The sequence below is a fragment of the Balaenoptera physalus genome, assembly GCF_965194825.1.
Source record: "Balaenoptera physalus genome assembly, chromosome: 2".
NCBI classification, from domain to species: domain Eukaryota; kingdom Metazoa; phylum Chordata; class Mammalia; order Artiodactyla; family Balaenopteridae; genus Balaenoptera; species Balaenoptera physalus.
In genome coordinates, this window is record NC_138883.1 from 3139664 (window position 1) to 3166127 (window position 26464).

General features: G+C 56.8%; 2 protein-coding genes and 1 long non-coding RNA gene across 9 annotated transcripts in view; 2 read left to right on the forward strand and 1 right to left on the reverse strand.

Annotated features, from left to right (window-relative positions):
- The window catches only part of LOC309655694, a 250612-nt gene that overhangs the window by 183040 nt on the left and 41108 nt on the right, over positions 1–26464 (forward strand). The gene's annotated exons all lie outside the window — the stretch shown is intronic.
- ANKRD9 (ankyrin repeat domain 9) lies at positions 6611–18881 on the forward strand. 4 transcript variants are annotated; one of them, XM_082451090.1, is made up of 3 exons: positions 16038–16176; positions 17148–17222; positions 17793–18881. In XM_082451090.1, the coding sequence occupies exon 3, from the start codon at positions 17840–17842 to the stop codon at positions 18782–18784; it is 945 nt and encodes a 314-aa protein (XP_082307216.1). In that variant the 5' UTR covers positions 16038–16176; positions 17148–17222; positions 17793–17839; the 3' UTR covers positions 18785–18881. The 4 variants fall into 4 exon arrangements, with proteins under 4 accessions (XP_082307217.1, XP_082307215.1, XP_082307216.1 ...); XM_082451092.1 differs by having other exon boundaries at positions 17148–17200; XM_082451091.1 differs by lacking the exons at positions 16038–16176; positions 17148–17222 and adding an exon at positions 6611–6734.
- Positions 22549–26464, reverse strand: part of TECPR2 (tectonin beta-propeller repeat containing 2) — a 108476-nt gene continuing 104560 nt past the window's right edge. For 3 of the 4 annotated variants that reach the window (XM_082450973.1, XM_082450974.1, XM_082450975.1), the window contains one exon: positions 22549–26270. In XM_082450973.1, the coding sequence (XP_082307099.1) occupies positions 26119–26270 (152 nt within the window). In that variant the 3' untranslated portion in view covers positions 22549–26118. The remainder of the gene's footprint in view (positions 26271–26464) is intronic. The other variant, XR_014260911.1, reaches the window with a different exon arrangement.

The following is a 26464-nucleotide window of genomic DNA, read 5'->3' on the forward strand; positions in this document are numbered from 1 at the left end:
CCCTAATTGCCCGGTACTAATTGCCACGTCACCTGTGCAGCTGGGCGGGGCCTCCGCTGGGCCTGGAGCTTGTTACTGGGAGGAAACGCATTTCTCCAGACTGGGAGAATTCAGACTTGGGGGGGGTAACTTCTTCTGGTTTGTAGCATTTATCATTCAAAACAGGCCTCATTCCCTTATGGAGGGTTTTCTGTAAACAACTTAGAAGGTATCCCCTCATCATCTGGGCTCCTACCCGGCTGGGGTTCCTGGCCTAAGGGACAAGGGGTGGCACCCCAGGGGACTGCAACACTACACAGGCCCCCAAGGGTTTGGGATCTGAAACCTGGAAGGCTCAGGGCTGTCTCCAGCACTGATGGGCCCTCAGCTGAGCCCCAGCCCACTCTGAAGGCCTAGCCCTGGTTTCTCTCTTGTTCTCTCAAGAGCTTTATTGATGTATAACTTATATGCGATGAAATTTCTGGAGTTGAAAGGTCATAATTCAATGATTTTTAGTACATTTATAGAATTGTGCAACCATCACCACAATCTAGTTTTAGATCATTTCCACCCTCCAACAAAATTCTCTGCGCCTCTTTGAAGTTAATCCCTGCTCCCACCCCCAGCCCCAGGCAAGCACCGACCTGCTCCCATATCTGTATATTGTACTTGCCTTTTCTGTACACTTCATGAAAATGGAGTCATACAATACACAGTCTTTTGTGTTTGCTTACTTTCTCTTTTTTTTAAGTTTTTTTTTTTTTACATATATCCCCATATCCCCTCCCTCTTGTGTCTCCCTCCCACCCTCCCTATCCCACCCCTCTAGGTGGTCACAAAGCACCGAGCTGATCTCCCTGTGCTATGCGGCTGCTTCCCACTAGCTATCTATTTCACATTTGGTAGTGTGTATATGTCCATGCCACTCTCTCACTTCGTCCCAGCTTACCCTTCCCCCTCCCCGTGTCCTCAAGTCCATTCTCTACGTCTGTGTCTTTATTCCCGTCCTGCCCCTAGGTTTGTCAGAACTAATTTTTTTTTTTAGATTCCATATATATGTGTTAGCATTCAGTATTTGTTTTTCTGACTTACTTCACTCTGTATGACAGGCTCTAGGCCCATCCACCTCACTACAAATAACTCAATTTCGTTTCTTTTTATGGCTGAGTACTATTCCATTGTATATATGTGCCACATCTTCTTTAGCCATCCATCTGTCGATGGACACTTAGGTTGCTTCCACGTCCTGGCTATTGTAAATAGCGCTGTTAAGTTGTATTTTATTGTGATAAGATCTACCGTCCTAACACAATTTTAAGTGTGCAATACATTCTTGTTGACCATTGGTGTGTTTGATTTCTTTTACTTAGCATCATGTTTTTGAGGTTCCTCCCTGTTGTGGCATTTATCAGAGTTTGTTCCTTTTTATTGCTGAATAATTTCCCGTTGTATGGTAGACCACAATTCCTTGATCTATTCACCAGTTAATGGCATGTGGACACGTGCTTCCACCTTTTGGCTATTACGAACAATGCTGCTGTGAATGTTCATGTACAAGTCTTTGTGGGGACATAGATTTTCATTTCTCTTGGATGGTTACCTGGGAGTGGAATTGCTGGGTCATACGGTAAGTTTAAGAAATTGCCAAATTGTTTTCCAAAGTGGCTGCACCCCACTCCCAATGTATGAGAATTCCAGTTAGCTCCACACCCTTGTCAACAGTTGATATGGTCCATCTTTTTCATTTTAGACATTCTAATAGGTGTGTAGTGGTATTTCATTGTGCTTTACCTTGCATTTCCTTAACGACTAATGATGGTGAACATGTTTTCATATGCTCAGTGGCCATCTGTATATATCTTCCTTGGTGAAGTGTCTGTTCAAATTTTTTGCCCCCTTTAAAAACTGGGTTGTGGGGGACTTCCCTGGTGGTCCAGTGGGTAAGACTCTGTGCTCCCAGCACAGGGGGCCCAGGTTCGATCCCTGGTCGGGGAACTAGATCCTGCATGCATGCTGCAACTAAGAGTTCACATGGTGCAACTAAGACGTCCACTTGCTGCAACTAAAAGATCCCGCACGCCGCAACTAAGACCTAGCGCAGCCTAAATAAATAAATAAATAAATAAATAAATAAACTACAGCACATTTAAAAAAAAAAACAACTGAGTTGTGGGAATTCCCTGGCAGTCCAGTGGTTAGGACTCCACGCTTTCACTGCTGAGGGCTGCGCAGCACAGCCAAAACCAGCCCCCCAAAAAAACTGGGTTGTGTCTCATTATTAGTTCAAAGAATTATTGATATAGTCTGGATATGTGATTTGCAAATATTTTACCTCAGTCTGTGGCTTATCTTGTCATTTTATCAATGGTATCTTTTGAAGTGCAAATGTTTTCAATTTTGATAAGGTCCAATTTATCATTTTTGTTTGTTTGTTTTATAGGAAAAAATCTAAGACCTCTTTGTCTAACCCAAGGTCATGAAGACGATCTCCCAAGCTCATTCTTGAATTATCTTCTTATCCCTCACCCCCCACTTCCTAGGCCTGACGGTTCCACCTCCTCCGTTTTTTCTCCTTGCACTCAGCCACCTCCTTTTGTTTCCTTTCAGCAGTGATTTTTTTTAAAAATCCCCAAATCAGATCACACTCCACAAGGGCAGGGATGTTCCTCTGTTTTGTTCACCAGTGAGTCCCATGTGCCTAGAACAATACCTGGCATACAGTAGGTGCTCAGTAGATGCACTTTGGGTTGAGTCATATTGTTCCTCGGGAGGCACTGCATTGCACTTGGAGAAAAGGCCAGCCTCACTGTCCAGGCCTACAAGATCCAACACAATCCAACCGTACCCATCCTGCCCCCTTGCCCACTCCCCTCCTACCACCCCGATCTTCCCTCTAATCCTCAAAGGTGTCAAGCTCATTCCCATCTCAGGGCCTTTGCTTCAGCTGTTCCCTCTGCCTGCAGTTCACTTCCCTCTGCGTTCCCCAAGCCTGGCTCCTTTTGTCAGTATGAACTCAGCCTAAACATCACCTCTTCTGAGAAGCCTTCCCTGACCACCTCATCTAAAACAGCTGTCCCACCTGCCCATCACACTATCACCACCCTATTTTCATTGTCCACAGAGCACTTTTCTCCAGATATTTTCCCAGTTTATATATTTACTTAGTGAATGATTATCCTCCGTCCTCCATGGGCCCCAAGATGGGAGCAGGGAGGAAAACAGAGCTCCCAGGCCCTCTTTAGCCAAGCCCTTCCTCCTTCAGGAGGCTTCCTTGGTTATTCCGGCCACTAAAGCTTTCCTGTCTCCTGTCTGTCTTCCTTCCTTTCCCACTGCAGTAAGCTGTAAAGTTGGTGCCCCACAATGGACCATGCTTCCTAGTATTCATGTCCTGGGGAGGTCTCATTCCACATTGTTGCTGAGCTCGGCCATGTCACTTGTTCTGGCCAATGAAATATTAGCAAATATGATGGAAGTAGAAGTTTGATGCTCTCTTGCATATTGAGGATTGTTCTCAGTGGAACGTAGCTGCCATGCTGTGAAGAAGCCCAAGTTAGCCCTGTGTAGAGGCCAAGTAGAGGAGAACCAAAGTACAGTCATCCCTCGGTATCCACAGGGGATTGGTTCCAAGACCCCCACAAATACCAATATCCAAGGATGCTCAAATACCTTATATAAAATGCCATAGTATTTGCATATAACCTAGGCACACCCTCCTCTGTATTTTTAATCATCTCCAGACTGCATATAATACCTAAGACAATGTAAATGCTGTGTAAATCCTTGCTGGCACCAGGCAAATTCACGTTTTGCTTTTTGAAATATTTTCCCCAAATATTTTCGATCCTTGGTTGGTTAAATCCAGGAATGTGGAATCTGTGGATACAGAGGGCCACTGTACCTGAGATGACAGCCCACGCTGGCAGCCAGCTGAGTTCTCAAACTGACAGTTAACATCAACTGCAGCCATGTGTGTGAAGCCACCTTGGACATTTCACCCCAGTTGAGCCCTCAGCTAATTGCAGCTGTATAAATGATCCCAGAGGACAAAATATGAAGCAGAAGAACTGTCCAGTCAATCCAGAGGATGGTGAGAAATAAAAAGTCATTGTTGTTTCAAGCCACAGTTGTGGGGTTGTTTGTTACACAGCAGTAGGTAACTGATACACCTGTGGAAGTCTCTTTTGTCTCTCAGGGCTCATTGGCATAATAACTGCAGCCCACCTACCCATCCAACCCTCCTTCCCACTTTCCTGTTCATTGCTCTTGGAGTTTGGCAGTTTGCCTAATCCTCCTCCTCCTTGGAGCTGGGAAGCCCCTCCCAGGCCTTACTGACTGTCTCCTCACCTGCCCAGTTCTGTGCACCCTCCACAGTAGTCATCAGGAAAGCTTAGGACCTTAGTGACACCTGGTAAGGCCCTTCCTGCCCCTCTAGGACCTCATCGCCCCATTGGACAGGGGGTGGCAGAGTGAGGGGGCCACACCCCGAGGATCCCTGACCCTCCCATCCAGACTGCACTGGACCCTCAGTGGGCTCCGCTAGGCATGTCCCGTCCATTGCTCCCTGGAGTGGGAGCAGAGGACAGGCTTGGGATGCAGTGACATGGGGGTGGGTGGCCCAGGAGTGGGTCACAACCGACAGCTAGTTTCCCTCCAAGCCACCTCCCAGCTGGGCCCCTTGTGGCCGGCTTCTCTGAACACTCTGGTCTCAGTGTCAGCCTTCTGTAAAATGGGCCGGGGTACGATGAACCCTCCCCTGGAGAGGAGCGGTTAGGCCGCTTGCAGAAGCAGCAGGCTCAGCTGGGTGGACAGCATTCCAAGCGAAGGAACAGCTAGCAGGAAGTTCCGTTCCCTGGGGGAGAGGTAGGGCTGGGCGAAGCGCTCGGGCAGAGCGGGTCCCCGGGGGCCACTGTGGTCCGTAGGCCGCTGCAGGCGCTGGAGGGCAGAGGCGGGGTTGGGGGCCTTGTGGCTGTCTACCTACGGGGACCAGGGGGGCAGCGATCGTCCTCGCTTCGAAGACGGGAAACAGAAGCACCCCTCGGCCTCTTCCACTCCCGGAGAGCTGCCCTCCGCACCCTGCGCCCTGCCGGGGTTCGAGGACTCCCTGGAAGGGGGCGCCCCAGGAAAGGATGCGAGGGGAGGGGGAAACGCAGAGCGGGCCCCCCCCTCGCTTTTCGCGCCCTCCCCATCGGACAACCACCCCCGCCACGCCCCCGGACTTCGGATTGGCCTATCGGGGCAGTGATCCCGCCCACGAGGAAAGGGAGGGACCGCTAACCCCAGGGGACCAGGCGTGGGTAAGGAAAGCGGCGCTCGAGGAGCCCGAGGGGGCGGCCGAGTGGCCACAGGCGTGGGGTGGGCACGATTGTCGCTCTTTCACGGCGGAGACTGAGACCCAGAATGGGAAGGGGCCTGCAGCGGCCACGTGGCGAGTGGAGAGCGGGGTGGGCTGCTCGTGGGTGGAGACCCAAACCCGCGAATCCCGCCGCTGGGGCAAGGCGCTCAGTTGTCCCCTGTCCGCTAGTGACCTGGGGCGCCCCGGCCCCGCTCCCTCGCTGAGCCCCGTGCCGGGCTGAGGGCCGCGACGACGCGCGCGGCCGCCAGGGGGCGGTGTCGGCCCGCGCCGGGCGGTGGGACAGGACACCGCTTCCAGTTCTGAGCGGATGGAGAAACTGAGGCCCGGCCCACAGTGGCTCCAGCCAGGGCCTCGCCCCCTCCTCCGTGGGGCCGCACGGCGGGATCCGATAAGGGGACCTCCCTCCCCAAGCCCCGGACCCGATGAGTCCCATAAGCCTAGATGACGTCCCCGTCCCCCCACACCCGCTCCAGCCCCTTGCTGAGTGGCTCCGCCTCCCCGGACCTCAGTTTCCCCTCGTGTCACCTGAGAGAAAGTGATAGACGCGGGGATCCAGGCCCGACTGCTCGGGGGTCTTGGGAAGCGGGAGGTTCCTGTGCGCGGCTGGCAGGAGGGACCTCTGTTATCCTTAGGACTCATCTGAGCTGTGTGACCAGGGCCAGGCCTTAGTTTCCCCTGCTGACTCTCTTCACTGCAAACCACAACTATTTACCGAAGGGGACAGTGGAAAAGAAAGCGGGAGGTGCAACGAAGTGGGGGGCTGCCCTTGGCCCGGCCCACCTTGGCTGTGCCCCCTCAGCACCCAGGGACGGCGTGCTGCCCGCTCTCCCAGGGAAGCCCGAGGCCTGGGCGTGGAGCCCCGAGGGGGCAGCGATGCGCTCAAGGTGGCACAGGCAGGCCGGCGTCCAGCCCCTCCGTGCTGGGAGGCTCAGGGAGGGGGCCAGCCGGCCTGCCCCGCCAGCGTCCTGCCCCTGCCAGAGCTCGCCTCCCCCAGGAGAAGCCAGGTCTGCGCTCTGCGGGCTCCTGCCTGGGTGGGCCGGAACCTGGGCTGGGCCACGGCCGAGTCCGCCTTGTGCTCAGGGCTCCTGGTGCCCGGGACGCTGGTGCAGAAGAGATGAATCGTGTACTGCCTGCTCCCCGCCCTCCAGGGACTGGCCCACACTCCCCATAGGGTGACTGGGCTGGCCAGACTCCTACCCATCCTGCTCCCCCCGTTCCCGGTCGGCCCTGACCCCACCCCCAGCCTGATCAACTCCTGCACTTAGTCATCAGTATTTATGGGGCACCTACTACCCTCCCGCAGGGACAGGCTGTGGGCAGAGGAGAAACTCCCAGGAGTGCAGGACGCTGTGGTGGAGCCCAGAGAGGCTGGGCGAGCTCCTTCAGCCGGGTGGCACCTGCGGTGAGTCTGTGTGGACTTCTGGGCATGGGCAGTCCAGGCGGAGGCAACGGCGTGCGCAGGGGCTCGAGGCCCTGAGGCCCGAAGGCCAAGGTTCTCGTGGAATGTGAAGGGGTCTGGTCCTGAGGCAGAGCAGGGGTTTTCAACTCGGGTGGGTGGCATCTTCGAGCAGGGAGGGCTCCTAGCAGAAGGGCTGAGTTGATTTGGATGTGACGGGATCCCCTCAGGCTCCAAGAGGCTGGGGCTGAAGCTGGAGCCTGGAGAGTCCAGGGCAGCCTGGCCCTGGGAGGTGGGATGGAGTAGCGAGGGGGGCGGGGTGGGGTGTTTGGACACAGGGTCCAGGGGATGATGTGAGGGGTGCAGGTGACTCCTCTTCATCTCAGGTAGCCTCCTCCTCCAGGAAGCCTCTCCTGCCCACTCACCTCTGGTCCTCAGGGCAGGCTGCAGGGGCTTATTCGTTGAATTACTGAGTTAAGCTGCTCAAAAGGGCTGGCTGACCATCTGAGTCCCCTGGCGAGGGATGGAGGGGCCCCAGCCCACCATCCCAACCTGCATCTGAGGCCCCTCCATCCTGTGAGTGGGAGAGATTTCTAGCAGAACTTTCCTCAGCTTTCACAAGGGGTTGGGAACTCACGAAACCAAAGCCTTCCCTTCCTAGGCCCGGACAAGGCTTATATGCTCCAGCCCTGTGGGCAAAGCCCTGTCCCTTCTCTGAGCTTGTTTCCCTACCTGTAAAGTGGGCTGACATCCAGCCTACCTCCCCTGCGAGCCCATGAGATGACCGGCTGAGAGAGCATTTTGCCCGCGGGACCTGCCTCTTTAAAAACTTACCTTAATTATGCAAATAATATTTGAATATGTGCCCCTTGTGAATGACTCAAACCATAAAGAAGGTACAGAGAGTAAAAGCTAAGAGCTCCTTCCTCCTCCTCCTCCCCCTCCTCCCTTCCTTTCCTCCTCCCACTCCACCCCCGCCTCCCTGATGTTCTCCCCAGGAGGCCCTGCAGTCCACAGACCAGTGTGTGGCTTCCAGTATTTTTCAAACAATAGGGGGACTTCCCAGGCGGTCCAGTGGTTACGACACTGCGCTCCTGACGCAAGGGGCACGGGTCTTTTAACATTTTTATGTTGAAATATTGAAAATTAATCCTAGGAGCTCTGTTACTGCCGTGTCCTGCAAGAACTCAGTGACTTCTCAGGAAGGCCCTCTTATCTCCTCTTGACAGATGAGGAAACTCAGGCTCTTTATTGCCGCCTGTGGCTGCATGATACCCGGGCTGTGCGTTAGTTAGTCACGTGGCAGCTGTAGGTCTTACCTCCTAAAGCAGGACCTGTTGAGAGTGAGGGGGACACTATTATAATTATGCTGGGATGACAAGGACTGTCCTGAGCCAATACTCTAAGGAGTCAGGACTTTTTCAAGTGATAAACCCCCGTCTCCAACTGGCCTAACCCCAAAACTGGATTATTTAAATATTAAATAAAATATTAAATAAAATTATTAAAGACTAAATATACTTTAATATAAATATTAAATTAAACATTTATTTAATTAATTAAATACTAAATTAAAAAATAAAAAACTCAACTAGCTCATTTAATGAGGAAGCCTGAGTCCTCAGGCACAGCTGTTTCCAGGGATCCTACATGGACCCAGAGACACCAGCGAGAGTCTCACATTGGGTTGGTGGTGGGGGCGGATTTGAGGGAGATGCTCCCTAGGCTTCAGGCCGACACAAGGCCCTCTCCAAGAGCCAGGAGAGGAGCAGTGCCCAGCTGGGAAGGATGCAAAAATCCCAGCTGAGACGGATGCATCATGATTATTTTTGGTGTTCCCCTTTGGATGGTCACCTAGGAGGTTTCCGGTTTTGTTTTGTTTTTTTAAGATTTTATTTTATTATTTATTTATTTTATTATTACTTTTTGGCTGCATCGGGTCTTAGTTGCGGCACGCGGGATCTTTCATTACAGCGCATGGGCTCTTCGTTGCGGTGCGTGGGCTTCTCTCTACTTGTGGAGTGTGGGTTTTCTCTTCTCTAGTTGCGGCGCGCAGGCTCGAGCGCGTGGGCCCTGTAGTTTGCGGCACACGGGCTCTCTAGTTGAGGTGCGCGAGCTCAGTAATTGTGGCGCACGGGCTTAGTTGCTCCGTGGCATGTGGGATCTTAGTTCCCTAACCAGGGATCGAACGCATGTCCCCTGCATTGGCAGGCGGATTCTTTTTTTTTTTAAATTTTTTTTTAAATTTATTTATTTATTTTTGGCTGTGTTGGGTCTTCGTTTCTGTGCGAGGGCTTTCTCTAGCTGCGGCAAGCAGGGGCCACTCCTCATCGCGGTGCGCGGGCCTCTCACTATCGCGGCCTCTCTTGTTGCGGAGCACAGGCTCCAGACGCGCAGGCTCAGTAATCGTGGCTCACAGGCCCAGTTGCTCCGCGGCATGTGGGATCTTCCCAGACCAGGGCTCGAACCCGTGTGCCCCGCATCGGCAGGAGGATTCTCAACCACTGCGCCACCAGGGAAGTCCCGGCAGGCGGATTCTTTACCACTGGACCACCAGGGAAGTCCCAGGTTTCCAGTTTTTTATTATTAAAAACACAGCAGGGACTGTACCTGCTTAACAGTTGGTAGTTAACCTGTATTCTCTTAAAAGGTTTTACTCTGAAATAGTTAGAAATAAAATATGCAGGCAGACCTCATTTTATTGCACTTTACTGTGCTCCACAGATATTATGTTTTTCTCAAATTGAAGGTTTGTGGCAACCCTACGTCGAGCAAGTCTGTTACCGCCATATTTCCAACTGCATTTGCTCACTTCCTGTCTCTGTGTCACGTTCTGGTAATTCTTACAATATTTCAAATCTTTTCATTGTTATTATATTTGTTATGATGATGTATGATCAGTGATCTTTGATGTTACCACGACAACTCACTGAAGGCCCAGATAATACTTAGTATTTTTACCAATAAAGTTTTTTTTTTTTTTTTACATTTTATTTATTTATTTATGGCTGTGTTGGGTCTTCGTTTCTGTGCGAGGGCTTTCTCTAGTTGCGGCAAGCGGGGGCCACTCTTCATCGCGGTGCGCGGGCCTCTCACTGTCGCGGCCTCTCTTGTTGCAGAGCACAGGCTCCAGACGCGCAGGCTCAGCAATTGTGGCTCACGGGCCTAGTCGCTCCACAGCATGTGGGATCTTCCCAGACCAGGGCTCGAACCTGTGTCCCCTGCATTGGCAGGCGGATTCTCAACCACTGTGCCACCAGGGAAGCCCCAAGTTTTTTTTTAAATTAAGGTATGTGCCTTGTTTTTTTAGACATAGTGCTATTGCACACTTAATAGACTACAGTATAGAATGAATATAACTTTTATATGCTCAGGGAAACCACAAAATTTGTGTGACTCACTTTATTACAATATTTGCTTTATTGTGGTGGTCTGGAACAGAACCTGCAATACCTCTGAGGTCTGCCTGTAAAATTAAGGTTGAATTCTTTCATAAAACTGTAAAGAATTAAACAAGCGAACAAAACCAAAGCAGTGAGCATCGTACATGGAATTTGGCACCTGGGCCAGTATTTATCTGGGATAAGATACCTACAAAAGAAATTGGTGGACCCGAGAGCACGAGCATTTTCACTGCTGGTGGCGCCTTCCAAGGTGCCCTCCCCTCCTCTGCATGAGAGTGAGGGCTTGATTCCTGACCTTGTCAGTACAGGCTGTTTTCGGTATCCTCAGTTTTTGCCAATAGGCAAAACAAGAGCTTGTACGTTTACCCATTTCTTACAGAGCTGAACATCTTCATGGGTTTATTGGCCAACCTGTGAATTGCCTATTCATACCCCTCGCCCGTTTTCCTGGGTTAATCTTTCTAACAGGTTGCAGGAGCTCCTTATACATTCTGAATGCAGACCCTTGGAGGCCAGGTGGGCTTTGGCCCAGTCCAGCCAGGTAGTGGTAGTACAGGACCCAGGAGAGGTGGGGGTTGGGTGAGGGATACCCCTCCCCCCTCCCCTGGTCCTGGCCACTTCCCATACTGGCCTTGGCCAATCCTGTCCCCTGGAACAACTTCCTTTTTTTTTTTTAAGGGTATTAGTCATTTTATTTTTATTTATTTATTTACTTATTTTATTTTTGGCTGTGTTGGGTCTTCGTTTCTGTGCGAGGGCTTTCTCTAATTGCGGCAAGCGGGGGCCACTCTTCATCGTGGTGCGCGGGCCTCTCACTATCGCGGGCCTCTCACTATCGCGGCCTCTCTTGTTGCGGAGCACAGGCTCCAGACGCGCAGGCTCAGTAATTGTGGTTCATGGGCCCAGTTGCTCTGCGTCATGTGGGATCTTTCCAGACCAGGGCTCGAACCCATGTCCCCTGCATTGGCAGGCAGACTCTCAACCACTGCGCCACCAGGGAAGCCCCAACTTCCTTTTGAGATCGAAAATCCACCTGACTCATGTCACAGATAGAGACTGGCACTCAGACGGGTGCAGTTACGCAGCCCAAGTCCCACAGCTGGTGAGTAGTGATTAGAACCCAGCTTGTCTGGCACCAGCTTCCTCCCCCAGGAAGCTGCCCGCCCTCCTCCCTACCTGCAGCGCAAACCCCGAGCTGTGCTCCCAGCCCTGGGCCACCTGCCAGATCCCCCCTGCTCTGATGACAGGCTCTGCTGGGCTTGCTGGGGGCAGCTGGGGCTCAGGTCAGGGAGGATCTCCCTGTGGTCAATGAACCCCTCTCCTCAAGCGCCGCCCTTCACCCCTTGGCACTCTCAGCGAATGACCTGGAAAATAGAAGCTATCTGAGTAGACTTCTCTGACTCACCTTTACCTGTGCTCTCACTGGCATCCATGCCCAACCCTCTGCCCCTCAGGAAACACTGTCCATGCCCGTAGCAGGGGCCTTCCTTCCACTCGTGGCAGCCCGGTCCCTGCTGGCCTCCAGGTCATGGCTCCATAGGTCTTCCCTGCATCAGTGTTTAGGCGCATCAGTGTGCTGCACGTGAGCACACATGTGCACATGTGCAAGGTGCAGCACACTGCACATGGACACGTGTGTACACACATGCAGGCACAGCATGCCAGGCATGTGCACAGATGCACACGTGCCTGCATGCACACACACACGTGGCTCCAGGTTTTTTTGTTTTAATTATTTAAAATATTTATTTATTGAGGTTGCACGGGGTCTTAGTTGCAGCATGCGGAATCTAGTTTCCTGACCAGGGATCAAACGCGGGCCCTCTACATTGGGAGCCCGGAGTCTTATCCACTGGACCACCAGGGGAGTCTCTCTGCTCTTTTATTCTTTAACCCACTTACCTCCAGCCCCCTTTCCTCCCTACACATCTTTCCCGGTCCCTCCCCCCACTCTCCTCTCCACATAGGCTTCTCCTGCAGTCCCATGACCTTCTGTAAAGGGCACCATGACCTCCATGCAGCCAAATCCTCCTGACCCGCTGGTGGCACTTGTCCCAGGTGGCCACTCCCTCCTCCTCCGGACACCTGGGCCCTTTTGACTTCCAAGGGCCTCTCCCCATCCCTACATGCTAGACGTTCCACCCTGGCCTCCGAGCCTTCACTCCGTTTTTTTGCTTTTTTTTTTTAATGTTTTATTTAATTAATTTATTTATTTGGCTGCACTGGGTCTTAGTTGCGGCATGTGGGATCTTAGTTCCCTGACCAAGGATCGAACCTGGGCCCCCTGCATTGGGAGTGCGGAGTCTTAGCCACTGGACCGCCAGGGAAGTCCCCGAGCCTTCACTCCTGGTGTCATGCTTTCAGTGCCTTCTCTCTCCTGTGACCCCCAGCTGTATGTCACCAGCGGGGCTTCTCCCTCCACCTCCCGTTACCATGGACACACCAAGGTGGCTGACAGGCATCTTCAGGGACGCCCCACCCCCTGCTCCTCCCCGACCCGGGCGGCATTCTAGACTGTTCTCTCCCTCTCACACCCACCCCAGTTGGTCAGAGCCCACACAGAATTCGCTGCTTGCCCCAGTGCCCTCCATGCCGCTCGCCCTGCCACCCCTTCCCAGGCCAGTCGGCTACTGGGGCTTCCACCCTCTCCTCCTGGGGTTTGCTCCCCGCGGTGAGAGGGAGCCTGAGAAAACCCGAGGCAGCCCCTGCTCGGAGCCCTGGCTCCCCCGAAGTCCTCCCACTGACCTCGGGGTCCGTCTGTGTTTGCAGCCTCGCCCACTACCCCTCCGACCTGGCCGCACACGGACGCCGCCGCCTGCCTGCGGGGGGGCGGGACAAGCTCTCCCAGGAGAGAGGGGAGCATGACAGGGTCAAAGGTCAAAGCCATACTTAGAAGGCTGTGCTGGTGAGCCAGGCCTGAGCCGGGCAGTCCGCCCGCCCCCAGGCCGCCTTAGTCTCTCCGGGAATTGAGCCCTCTGCCCCTCCTCCGCCCACTCCCCACCCCCGTTGGCAGCCTCAGAGGGCAGCAACCCGACACAGGACGCTGCTTCCTTTGGGGGAGCACTTCCCCCCATCGCCGCCCCAGACTCTGCCACAGCCCCACGGAGGCGCGGGCAGGGTGTTCACCGCAGCACTGGGGGACCACACGCGTGCTGGGCACAGGGGGCAGCTTTCACCAGCAGAAGACTCAACAGAGATGACGTGCGCCCCAGAGCGGCGCGTCCCCCAGAGGGTGAGTCTAAAAGCGACCGTGGGAGAAAAAGGCAAGCTGCTGAGAGGGAGCGCTGACAGCGTGATGGAGAGGGTTACAGTGTCAGCTGCCACCGTGGGAAAGCGCCGGCGCTGGGACTGGGCCGCAGGACAGGCACGCAGACCTTCAGGTTTCCCCACATGTTAGTTCTTAAACCGGCTCATGGGCTCCCAGGCATTTCAAAGTTATATTATCATTTTGTACGCCTGAAATAATCCACTAACTTCCAAACCTCCAGGTCCTTGGACAAACCCAAGCTCCTTGTCTAGCCATTCAAGGCCCTATGCTTCCCGGCCCCTCCCAACTGACCTCTGGAGCCTCCCTCTGCCACTTCCAGACCTTTGCTCCAGCTGTGTCCGGGCCAGGAATGCCTTTCCTCTGCCCCACTTGGTCTTTCTGGCTAAGTCCATGTCCATGGGAAGCTTTCTAAGTAGTGGAGAAATGGGGTTGAAACCGTGCAACTGAGATTGGGACTTGGACCCACAGGCTGGGACTCAAACCCAGCCAAACCCAGGTTGGGATTTGAAGCCATGGTCTTTTAACCGAGATCACACACCTGGTCTCAGGACTTAATGAAGCTCGGGTTCTTGACGTCTCATTGCAGAAAGAATTCAGTGAGAGGCAAAGTGATAGGTTAAGAAGTGGATTTATTTAGAGAGAAACACACACTCCACAGACAGAGTGTGGGCCGTCTCAGAAGGTGAGAGTGGCCCCACGGTACAGGGTTGCCAGTTCTTGTAGGGGTGGGTAGTTTCACAGGCTAATGAGTGGGAGGAGTATTCCAGCTATTTTAGGGAGGGGGTGAGGATTTCCAGGAATTGGGCCACGGCCCACCCTTTAGACCTTTATGGTTGGCCTTGGAACTGTCATGGCGCTTGTGGGTGTGTCATTTAGCATATGCTAATATATTACAAGGAGCGTATACTGAGGCTCAAGGTCTAGTGGAAGTTGACTCGTTCACCATCTTGGACCTCTTTGGTCCTATTCAGTTTGTGTCGTGTCCTCGGGCTGTGTCATTCTTTTAAAGGTTGTGCCCTGCCCCCTTCCCTCCTGTTTCAGGGTCGGACTTGATTTTCAGAGAGGCCTTCGGGAAACCCAGCGAAGAGTGAGGAGGGCAAGTCAAAGGGGGAGGCGAGGAGGGTTCGAGGGGTGGAGAGAGACCTGCCCCGAGGCCAGCTGCACACCAGGCACCTACAGCCGATGCCCTGTCACCCTCATTCCACCGGTAGCCATGGAGACGGTGTGAGGTCTCACCTCCAGCCTTTGAAGAATAGAATGGGGACATGGGAGCAGGGCAGCTAGCGTCTTGAGCCACAGGTAGTTCACCTGGGACACCACCTCCCTACGTTGTCTCCCAGGGTCTGGGGACTCCAGAAGGCCAGTGTCAACCGTGCAACCCCAGGATTTCCATTCATTTTGCCCCACCCATCTGAGAGGTCTGGAACAGGACAGCTGGGAGAAATTGTAGGGAGACTGAGGACTAAAGCAGGGAGGAGAGGACAGGTGAGGTGGGGCAGCGGTAGAGCCTGGACTCCCAGCCCAGTGTTCCCTGTACCCCCCACCCCTGGCCCATGATCGTTTTCTGTAAATCTGGTGGTGATCATGGACCCCCTGAGAAGTATGGTAGGGCCTGCAGGGCCATGTTGCACTGAGGTGGGTGGCATTTTGGGTGGGGCTATCTGGTGGGTCTCCGCCACGTGTGTGCTCCACACTTTGGCCCCCTTGTGGAGAGGCCGGGGTGGTCAGGGCCCCGTCCACCACACATGTCTGAAGGAAAGAAGGGGAAGCGCCCAGCTTCCCTTCTGGCTGCTCCTCACTTGGAGGTCACCTCCCAGTGAGCCCCGATTTCCTGGCCGGTGAATTAGGGGTCATAATTCCCACTGCTACCGGTTGCAAAACTGAATTGAAATCAAGTATGTTTAGCACAGAGATTGGTACACACTAGGCCCTCATAAATGGCTGTCTGCATTCGTTCATCCATTCGTTCCCTGGGAAAGTCAGCTTGGAGCAGGGGCTCGAGACGCCCCGACCCTCCCGGGCAGAAAGCGGCCGGGGCCCTTAGGGGTCACAGTTCCTACGCCCTGACCCCTCCACGTACAGTCCCGGAAAACAGTCCCGGAGGAGGTCATCCCCAAGGTCACAGAGGGTCAGCGTAAAGGGGACATGGAATAGGACTCGTGGGGTGCCGAAGAAAGTCACGCTCGGCGGAGCCGGGGTGCCTAAGTGCGCGCCCAGTCTCTCACTGAGCCGGGGCACAGCGGGCGGGACCCAGGGGCCCTTCCCGGCGCGGGTCTCCCGCCGCCGGGAGCTCGAAGCCTGGACCCTTTCCTCGCCGGCCACTCGGGTTTCCGGGAGCCCCGCCCCGCTCACTCCCCATCCCGGCCCCGCCCCCCGCGCGCCCTCAAGTTTCTCCCAACTTTTCCGCGGGTCCCCCTGGGCGCCCCGCCCGCCGACCGGTGACGTAACAATGGTGCAGCGCGGCGGCCAATGGGCGGCGGCGGGGGCCGGCAGCGCGGGCCAATGGCGGCGGCGGGCGGCCCCGCGGTCCTGCCCGGCCGGGGCCGCACTGCGCCGCCCGCCGCCCGCCCGCCCGCCGCCGGCGCCGGCACCGCCGCCCAGCGATCTGGCCGCGGCGGCTCAGAGCGCGGCTGCGGCGGGCGCGGGCGGCGGCGGCACCCTCCCGTCCGTCTGTCCTGGGAGCTTCGCCTGCGCGCCGACCCGCGGGGGGACAGCAAGCTTTCCGGCCCGCAGCGGGGGCGGGGACGCCAGGCCAGCGGCCCCTCCGACCCCCAAGGTGAGTCCCCCTTCCTCGGCCGGCTCGGCGTGTAGCCGCCGCCCCCCTCATCCCCTCCAGACACACGCGCACGCAGGTGCAGCCCTCGCTGCGCCGGCCACCGGCCCGCAGACACTCTGGCCTCGACCCGCGACCCGCGGCCACCCGGGGTCCCGCCGTGCCGCCGGTGGGAGACGGGGAGGAGCTGGCGGGCGGCCCTGGGCTCGCGGCCTTGCCCTCGGTGGCCCAACCCCCCATTCACTGAGCCGCGACCGTGACTCGCTGCCCAGTGACGTGGGGCGGCTCAACTTTACGTAACCTGCCCCGCTCCCAGTGCCCACACAGGGTACACCCGGGGCGCGGAGACCCAGGGGTGGGGGGTTACTCCAGTCACGGTGTCCCCAAAAGGGTGCTGTGGCTCCAGCCCCCAACCCCTGTGCCCGTCTCTGTAACTTAGTTACCCAGTGTGTGTGGACGCAGTTTATCCGCTGACCCAGGTCCCTTGTGACCAAGGGCTTACCCTTGAGGAAACGCAGTGGGGAGCTTGGGCCAGGGCCAGGGGTTGGAGGTCAGGGCTCAGGTTGGCGCAGGGGGCTCAGAGGGCAAGGTTAGGGCTCAAGCTGGGTTCCCTGTAGGTTGGGGGTCCCCCCACTTCTGGAATGAGCCCGAAATAGGAGTTAGGAGATCTGGGTTCCAGGCCTATCTCTACCATGACTTGCCAACTGACCTTGGACAAGTTTGTCCCTTACTGGAAAATGGGATGACAGTACCTGCTTCTTCTAGTCGTTGGGAAGACTCAGGGAGCTAGCAGACCTGGAGGGGATTTACAGACTGTGAAGAGTGTACACGCCAGTTTCTAGATTGATTTCATCCTCTTGCCTCCTCCCAGGAGCTGGGGGCGGTGACATCCAGTAAACACCATGTTCAGGTGGAAGGCTAGAGGCCCCCACTTCCTGCTGTGGCTCACAGACTGCCTTCCCTCTTTCTTACAGATGAGAAAGCTGAGGCTCAGGGAACAGTAATACACCCACCTACACAGAACTAGGTAATCGCGGTGCACTAGGCAGGTAGGTCTGAGTCTAGAGCTCTGACCCTGCCTGGCCTGGGGTAGGGACCCCGACCGCAGTCGGGGGTCAGACAACAGGGTCAAGGTTAGATGGGGTTGGGGATAGGGAGCTTGGGCTACAGAAAAGATTTGGCTCAGCTTGAGATGTGGGATGCAGCTTTCCTAGTCCCCTACCTGGCTTTTCCCTTGATTGGAGTTGGATGCAGCTACCACAGGTGGGAGCAGGAACTCTTCCAGTGGGTCCCTGCGCTGGACGGGGTGTGGGGTTTCTGTGTGGCCTTGACGGTAGGTGGGGCTGTGAGGGCAGGGACAGGGAAGGGCATCTTTAGCAGAGGTACCGGAGAACAAGACAGTTTCGGGGAGGGCGATCAGGCGCAGCTAGATCAAGGATGTGGGAGGTGGTTCAGGGCCTAGGAGAAAAGGGAAGGTGTGAGGAGTGACTGGGAGGGCCGGTCGGAGGCTGGGGGCAGGTACGAGAGAGGCCCGGACAGGTGGGGCTGTGTGAGGATTGGACGGGAGACCCCTCTCCGCCCGGATCCTCAACCCTCACTGCGCTTCCCTCTGCCCGCAGGTGGTCGGCCCCAGGCCCATGCCCTGAGACCGGGAGGCGCCGCCAGCATGCCGTGGGACGCGCGGCGGCCCGGGGGCGGCGCGGACGGCGGGCCCGAGGGCGCAGGCGCGGCGCGCTCGCAGGCGCAGAAGCAGTGCCGCAAGTCGTCGTTCGCTTTCTACCAGGCCGTGCGCGACCTGCTGCCCGTGTGGCTGCTGGAGGACATGCGCGCCAGCGAGGCCTTCCACTGGGACGAGCGCGGGCGCGCCGCCGCCTACTCACCGTCTGAGGCGCTGCTCTACGCACTCGTGCACGACCACCAGGCATACGCGCACTACCTGCTGGCTACGTTCCCGCGGCGCGCACTCGCGCCGCCCAGCGCCGGCTTCCGCTGCTGCGCGGCGCCCGGGCCGCACGTGGCGCTGGCCGTGCGCTACAACCGCGTGGGCATCCTGCGCCGCATCCTGCGCACCGTGCGCGACTTCCCGGCCGAGGAGCGCGCGCGCCTGCTCGACCGGCGAGGCTGTAGCCGCGTGGAGGGCGGCGGCACGTCGCTGCACGTGGCCTGCGAGCTGGCGCGCCCCGAGTGTCTCTTCTTGCTGCTCGGCCACGGCGCTTCGCCCGGCCTGCGCGACGGCGGCGGCCTCACGCCGCTCGAGCTGCTGCTGCGTCACCTGGGCCGTGATGCCGGCGCCGCCCCCGCCGTCGGGGCGCCTGCGCCCGGGGAGCCGCGCCAGCGCCGCCTGCTGCTGCTCGACTTACTGGCGCTGTACACGCCCGCGGACGCCGCCGGCCCGGCCCGCCGCGAGCTTCTGGGCGACCGGCCGCGCTGGCAGCGGCTGCTGGGCGAGGACAAGTTCCAGTGGTTGGCGGGCCTGGCGCCACCCTCGCTCTTCGCGCGCGCCATGCAGGTGCTGGTCACCGCCATCTCGCCTGGCCGCTTCCCCGAGGCCCTGGACGAGCTGCCACTGCCGCCCTTCCTGCAGCCGCTGGACCTCACGGGCAAGGGCTAGACCGCGGGGGCACCCCGGGTGCTGGATTTTTGGAGAATACTATTTTTCAGAGCGTTGTACCCGGCACTTTACATATATTGTTCTCTGGACAGCAGAATCTCTGCTTTGTCTGTAGTGTGCTTTGGGGGCTGGGCCAGGACGGGCAGGCGGACCCGGAGCTGCAGGTCTTCTGGATCCGGCCGTGCTCAGCTCCCCCCCTCCCTGCGTGGAGCTGAGCTGCGGGGTCAGGCGACGCCTGAGAGCCGGGCCCTGCCCTCAGCTCACTACCCAGACCCTGAGGAGCGGCCTCCCATCTTGATTTAGAGCCTCTGGGAAGGTGTCCCAGAGGGAGAGACAGCTGAGCTGGGCAGGTGCAGGGGGGTGGACTGACGTGTCCAGGCAGGGGGACGGCGTGTGCAAAAGGCCTGGAGGCCGAGGGAACCGCCCGTGGGCTCTGGGCGGAGGTTCTCTGCCCCGTCAGGTGGGGCCTCGACCACTCCCCTGTGGGGCTGGGCCTCAGGTCCCGAGCTGTGGAGGGCAGGACCCAGGCTGTGCCTCCTGTTTGCCCACGTCCCGTACTGGCCACCTGCCTCCTCCTTGGCTGTCACTGGGACCGCCCCCTCCCCAAAGAAGCCCAGGCCTGGACTTGTCGCGGTCGCCCCTTTGGCTCTCTCCTCTGGCGACTAGCAGGTACCTAGTCCTGGGGCTCCTGACGGGGGTGGCTGCGTCACCCCGTGGGCGGGCCCTCCAGCCTCAGCCAGTAGAGCTGGTTTCCGCAGGAAGGGTTTGAAGATGGAGACTGGTTGACCCTTCAGGACAGAGGGACCCTGGCTGAGAAGCTGGGTCCGTGCCCCGAGGAGCCTTGGGATCGGGGATGGCCAGGCTGTCCTGCCCGGGAATTCTGCTGGGCCGTGAAATTCAACCCGTGCCGGCATGGGCTGGAGGGCCACGATGTTCTGCCAGGAGCAGAGGACTAACGATCTGCCCGATGAACAGTGACCGCCTGGCTGGGGGCACCCACTGCCCACCCTGCCCCCAGTGTCCCCGAGGGGGGCATGCCTGGGGGCCGAAGGGGCTTTGGGTGGTGGTGGCAGAGTCCAGGGTGGTGGGCCGTCGGAAGGGGGCTGTGGAAGGGGCCTGGGCAGCGGGAAGCTCTGCCAGGGGGCCTGGTTCTGGTCTGCACCTGCCACCCACTCTGAGGGTGACCTTGGATAAACCCCTGCCTTGGGCTTCAGTGTCCCCAGCTGTTTACAAAGGGGTTTTGGAGCATCTCCAAGCTCCCTACCTGCCCTGGAAAGGATGTGACCCCCGTTCTTGGGAAGCGTAGGGTGGGTGGGCACACGGCCGTGGTGGGGAGGAGGGGGGGATGGAGGGGTGTACGGCCCAGTGCTGATCCTAGATTCTGGGTGGGAGTGAGGGCTTCTCCCCTCCTGCTGTGTGTCCTGGCCCAGTTAAATAGCCTTTCTGAACCTTGACACTTGGGGGCAGTGGATACTAGCATCTCTTCTAGCTTTAAACTTGGGACATCAGGAGTCCCCTGGTTCTTACCGGGATGCGTTGCTGGGGGAGGGTGCATTCCTTTGGAGGAAGTGGAAAGCACAGACCAGAGCAGCAGGTCGCCGTGGCTTCTGGGCTTTGGGCTTAGGGAGATGTTGGGAACTCTTGGCGCCCTCGTGCCCGAGCAGCTTCTGCCTGGAAAGAGCCTGGGCACCGGATGGGGGACCTGGGTGTGCGGACTTCCCCTCATGTCTCCCCGGTCCCAGCTCTGTCCTCTGTGGGGTTAGCTCTCCTGGCCCAAGGCTCAGGGCTAGGCCCCCATCCGCTTCCCTGCTAGACCTACAGCTGCCCCTTTGGTGACGAACTCCTTTGAGCCCCCTGGGCTGGGGATGGAGTGATGCAAGGTTGGGGGGGGCTCCCTGGCGGGGACCCCACAGAACCCATTGTCCGGGGAGCAGGAGGCGGCCCCTGGGCTGGTCCTGGCACGCAGGGCAGTATCCGGGCAGGAGTTGTTGTGGGCACCACAGCAGGGGGCCCAGCCGGAGCACAGCTTCATAGCTTGGAGGGGTGCAGGGCAGGAGGGCAGCGGAGGCGTCAGCCCCGGGTGTCCTGGCTGCGGCTGGGTGGGACAGGGAGCCACAGGGAAGGCTGAGGAAGCCCTGTGGCAGCAGAGCGGGGCCTGATTCCTGGCACAGCTCCCACTGAGTCCCACTGGGGACGCCTGGCTCAGGGCACCCCAGGGGTCCGTGGGAGCAGAGAACCCAGAGCAGCAGTGCAGGGCGGAGAAGCCTCAGGGTTATCTGGCCGCTGCTGCCGGCCGAGTGAGGGCGGGCGGGCGGGCCTCAGCACTGGCCTTATCGCTCCTTGGGCCCTCCGGCACCCCCAGTCACCACTACCACCCTGGCGATGAGCAGGGAGGCCTGGGGAGGGCCAGAGTCAGCCAGGAGACTCAGCTCTTGGCTGTTGGCAGGTGGCCTTGATGGCTTCTCAAAGGCAATGGCTCTGCCTGGGACAAGGCCCACGTGTCTGGGGCAAAGCGCCTTGGTTCGTTTGTTCACTTCCTTCATTCCATGAACCTTGTCTAAGGAAAACCCCACTCCTGCCAGTACGGGCCCCACCATGCCCACCCAGGGGCCCAGGGAACTTCCAACTCCGGAGAGCTCAGGGGCCAGAATCTCTGCACCCCAGACACCTGTCGTGGAGGACAGAGAAGGCTGGGCTGCTGCTCCCCGAAGTACTGTGACCCTGTGCCTGGAGCCCGAAAGGGACACACAGCCCTGTGATGGCCTGTGGCCACAAGGCCCCCGCTGTGCCCCCACTTTGGCCATGGTGACATGACTGTGCCTCCTTTGTGTGCTAACTTATCCCGTTACTACCTCGATATTCCCACTGATTTCCTTTCCTGTCAATTTCTTCAACTTTAAAATACTGTATTGAGAGCAGTTTCCTAAGTTACCCGGAGTCCTGTTCAGAACAAGGATGCTTCCTGAAGTCGGGATGGAGGGGAAACAGGCGCAGGTGGGGAAGGCTTCTGCTCCAGAGTGTGTGGTCGTGAAGCAGCCCTGCTCCACGGTGGCTGGTTTTGTCCTGCTACAGTTTAAAATCGAGGCATACTTGACATAATAAATGCACAGACTTTAACTGCGTGGTTTGAGGGGTCATGACCAATGTCAACACACGTGTAACCATCCCAACCAAGGCAGAGGTTGAAGAGAAGAGATTTCTATCCTCAGTGATTTTTTTTTTTTTAGCCACACTGCGGCTTGCGGGATCTTAGTTCCCCGACCAGGGATTGAATCCGGGACCCAGGCAGTGAAAGCGAGGAGTCCTAACCTCTGGACCGCCAGGGAATTCTCATATCTTCAGTGACTTTTATAAAGAATTTCTGCTGATAGAATGCATGCTCATGGTAGAACACTCGGTTGTGCAGAGAAATCCCGGGCAGGATGTGGCAGGGCCCCTCCATGCGGCTCCCAGATAAAGAGGCTGCCCGCCTGCCTGGCGGCATCCCACCACCCAGACAACCACTGCTACTAGCATTTCGGTGTATTTTTTTCTGTTTTTCTCTATGCACATATATACATATGTTCAAATTTTTTTTCTATGCATACTTTTTCACATGACATCAGATCAAATCTAGTATTTAAAAACTTACTGTAGAGTAAGCATTTCCATACACTGTAAAACATTGTGTAAATACGATTTTTGAGAAGCCTTTGGTGTTTACTTTGTGATATTTGATTCAGCTAGCGCTGATACGATAAAGAGTTGATGTTAGAGAGAACTGAGTCTTTAAAATGTGAATTTTATTTATTTTTGGAATAAATAACACATTTACATGGCTCAAATTCAAAAGATACAAAAAGGTACACACTACAGGTGACCACCGTGACCAGCTGCTTGTGTAGTGTCTTTCTGCCCCTCCTCTGCCCCCTGGAATTATGAAAAAGATTTCAAACCCACCAAAAGTTAGAAGAGTACAACGTGTCCATTGGCATTATCTACCTCTCCCTGTATGTATGATCTCCTACAAACTCACATGATCATTACCACGCCCAAGAGATTTAACGCTGCTATGGTAAAACTGCATGACAGACTGCTCAGAACACATTTCCCCCAGGAACACACCTGCTTTATAACAGCTGCGTACTGTTTCATGAGAGGAATGCTCCCGAACGTCAGTTGTTTTTAGTGTTTCACAATCACAAACGATGCTGCGCTGTACGTTTAACCCTGACTTAGGATTTGTTCTTGAGGACAGGCTTCCAGAAGTAGGAGTTCTGGGGCTTGAGGGCTTTAAGGCTGCTGCTGGACACTCGGTGGCTTTCCCAGAAGGGCCGTGCCAACAGGGGGCTCCCCGCTTGCTCCATGTGCACCCCTGCCCCGGGTGCTCGCTAAGCAGTGCCCTTTCATCTCCTTTGTCCACACGTGTGTCTTCGGTGTTCCTCCGACTTGTTGCAATTATTTCCCCTTTTAATTTTATGGGGGGTTTTTAATTCACAGCATCTTTATATTTTGAAGAAATCAAATCTATACAGTATTTTCCTCTGACTTTTCCCACTACTCTTGAGTTTAGAAAGTGCCTGCCATCCAGAAATCAGATACTGTTTTTTGCCCCCTAGTTTTAAGATTCTTTAATCCACTTAATGTTTATTTTGTCTGAATGGTTAAGTAGCGGGCCACATCAGTTAACCGTCCTCTCACCTGCGTGCCGCCTTCACCTTGTTAACTCCCCGGGGGCCTCGCTGGGCTGCCCGACGTCACTGGCCCTTCCATCCACGTCCTACTTCATTTGCTGGCCCGTCATCACTCCTGGCAATCCTCATCTGTTTCTTCTTCTCAAGACGGTGCGGTGGCGTCAGACAGCACAGGTCTGGAGTCCCACAGAGCTAGGCTCCAATCCCAGCGCTCCTTGTGTCGACTTGAGCAAGTTACTTCGCCTCTCTGAGTCTCACTGGGGCTGACGGTGTTGACCTCTCAGGGCCCTACTGAGGACGTGAAGCTGCGCACACGAGACCCTCGCAGCATATCTGGCACAGTCGGTGGGGGGGGGCGTCTGCGGGTACGAACGTTATTTTATGGATTCTTCTCTGCCTCTCCCCAACTAAAAAAATCCCAGTGGGGACTTTGACAAATGGAGTGAAAGCCATAAATGCCTCTGGAAAGGATTGGTGTCTTTTTCTTTGCACAATGGTTGTGGTCGTCCACCAGGAATGTCGACTGCCTTCCCAATTCAGGCTTTCTTGGAAGTCTTCAGTAAAGCTTGGCCAGCCCTCGACTCAGTCTGACACTTCTTGTTCAGGTTGTTTCCTGGCACGTGACGCATCCCGCTGCTGTCATGGACGTGATCTTTTTCCATGTGCTGGTTTCCACTAGGGCACTTCTGGTATCTGGTTTTGTGTCCTGGATGGAGACTCAGGCCCAGGGTCTTGAGCCCCCAGAGCCTGCCCACAGCGGCCCTGCGCTCTGCCTCACGGTAGGGTGTCCTCCCCAGGGCCACCTCTGCAGTGGCACTCCCCCAGGACAGCCCCCGGGCAAACTGGTCACGAAATGACGTCTGCCCACACCCTCCTGGCTGTGGGGCTGGGCTGGCAACACCAGCAGCAGATTCTTTGCGGCACCAGTGGGAACAGCCTTCCTGAGTGCCCGCTCAGGGCACCTTCTCACCACTCAGACATCAGACTCGACTAGGCTCGGAAAAGTCTAGTTTATTGCACTGTCTCAAAGCACAACTAAAAAAAAAAAAAAGGCTACAAGTAGTTTAAAAGTATCAAACTAACTAGACTGGGGTTTAATTGCACTGAAGTCCCGTGGGTTCAGGAGAGCTCTGCCATCTGAGGAGCCGGGCAAGGCACAACATACGCAGAAGAGGGGCCTCAGCCAGCCTGGGCTCCCTCTGCTGTCACCAGACTTTTGAGAAAAAGGGTTCTATAAAAGTGAAGAAGTAAGGTCTGGGATTTCAGCATCTTGTCCTCATTTAGACCTGGAAAGCCTCCATCCTCGTGGCTGGCTGGGTCCTGTCAGAGAACAAATCTTATCGCTCTTCACCTGTGGCCTGGGGGCTCCGGGACACACTTGCTTAGTAGAAAACAGGCATTGAGTAACTGGGCCCCGGGCCAAGGGCAGGCTAAAAAAAGCAGCCAGGCTGGAGTCCTTCCGTGGGGCTGCCTCCAAGAGGGGGGGGGGGGGGTGGCGGGCTCAGGGCGGATGCCTGGCTGGGCTGCCGAGTCCTACAGCTCAGATGCCAGCGACGAGCGTGGGCACTGCAGGCCGAGCCCAGGGACCGAAGCCTGACGTGGCCACAGCAGGCCCCAGTTTCAACCTCGCTGGGCACCCACCCAGATGCCCGCTGACACTGCCTGGCTGCCACCCGCAGCCAGCAGGCAGGTCCCGTGGCGGCCCCGCACATCGAGGGCACGCGGGGCGGTGCCCACCCTCTGAGGCTGCAGCCGAGAACGGTGCAGGCTCAGGATAAACCAGGCGAAGGAATCAAAGGCCTTCCCCTGGTTTCAGAAAATACATTTCTCTTCTAAATTTGTAAGATCTGATTTCAAGTGAGGTATCTCATGTAGGTTTGTAATACAACAAACAAAAAAGGCAAGAATTAGTAGATTCATCCTCTGAAGGTGCTTCTGGTTTTCATGACGTCACCAGCAGCACGGCTGAGTGTCACCCTAAGACATTCCTATGTCACTAACATGGCTAAGGTTCCCACATCCCACCACACCTGCCTCGGATACACACGCACACTTCCGTATTCCGGGTCACCCACTGGCCTTTATTGTTCTGCTGGAGGCGAGCCTGGCCCCCTGGGAGCGGGCAGGGAGGGCGTGCGTGGCGTGTGCATGTCGCTACGCGTGTGTTCCTGTCCTGGCACAGCTGGCTTCCCATCTAGTGTGTCCAGCAGGGAACGGGTGCTGGGACCTGCGTCTCAGAGAGGAGGTGGAGGGACCCTGTGATGGAGACAAAGCCATCCCAGGAACATATTCAGCAGGTGGACGGCACGGACCTTGGGCTCCACAGGCCCGGGAGCGGTCAGTGATGGGAAGGTGACCGCGGCAGACGGCGGTAACCGTAGTGCATGCAACTGGAGCGGCCACCGTCCCACTCGGGGACGGCCTCAGCGGGAGTTCAGAGGCACTGCTGCTACAGCCACGGCTCCGGACCTCTCGGCCGAGGCTGTGGGTTCTGGAACGAGATGGAAACAAACACGGAGGAAAGCAAGAGTGGGGCGTCCAACCTGGCTAGACGTGTCTGACGAGAGCGGGCGAGGCATGTCCGCATGTCCAAGGGCGAGTGACTCAAAACCGCCCGTGTCCACCACACGAGTCTCGGCGGCCTGCCCGCCGAGAGCTCCCTCAGATGACCTCCCACTCGTCGTCCAGGTCCTCAGGGTGGGGGGCGGTGGCCGGGCTGCTCTGGGCGCCGTGGGAGCGGCTGCAAGTCCTCGTCAGCCGCTGCAGGAGGGAGCCGGGGGGGCCCACTGCCCACAGCTCGTCTGACAAGGTCACTGCGGGGACAAGAGCCAGTCGCACGCCCGTCACTCCCCAGCCCGGCTCCCCGTCTGCACGCACAATGCCTAGCGGTGGGGCCCCAGGCACCCCCCGACCGGCGCCTCGGCTTCCTCAGCCTTCAAGGGGGCGGCCCAGCGCCCCGTCCTGTTCCCGGGAGACCCTGGCAGAGTCCGGGCGCTGCGTGGCCCCT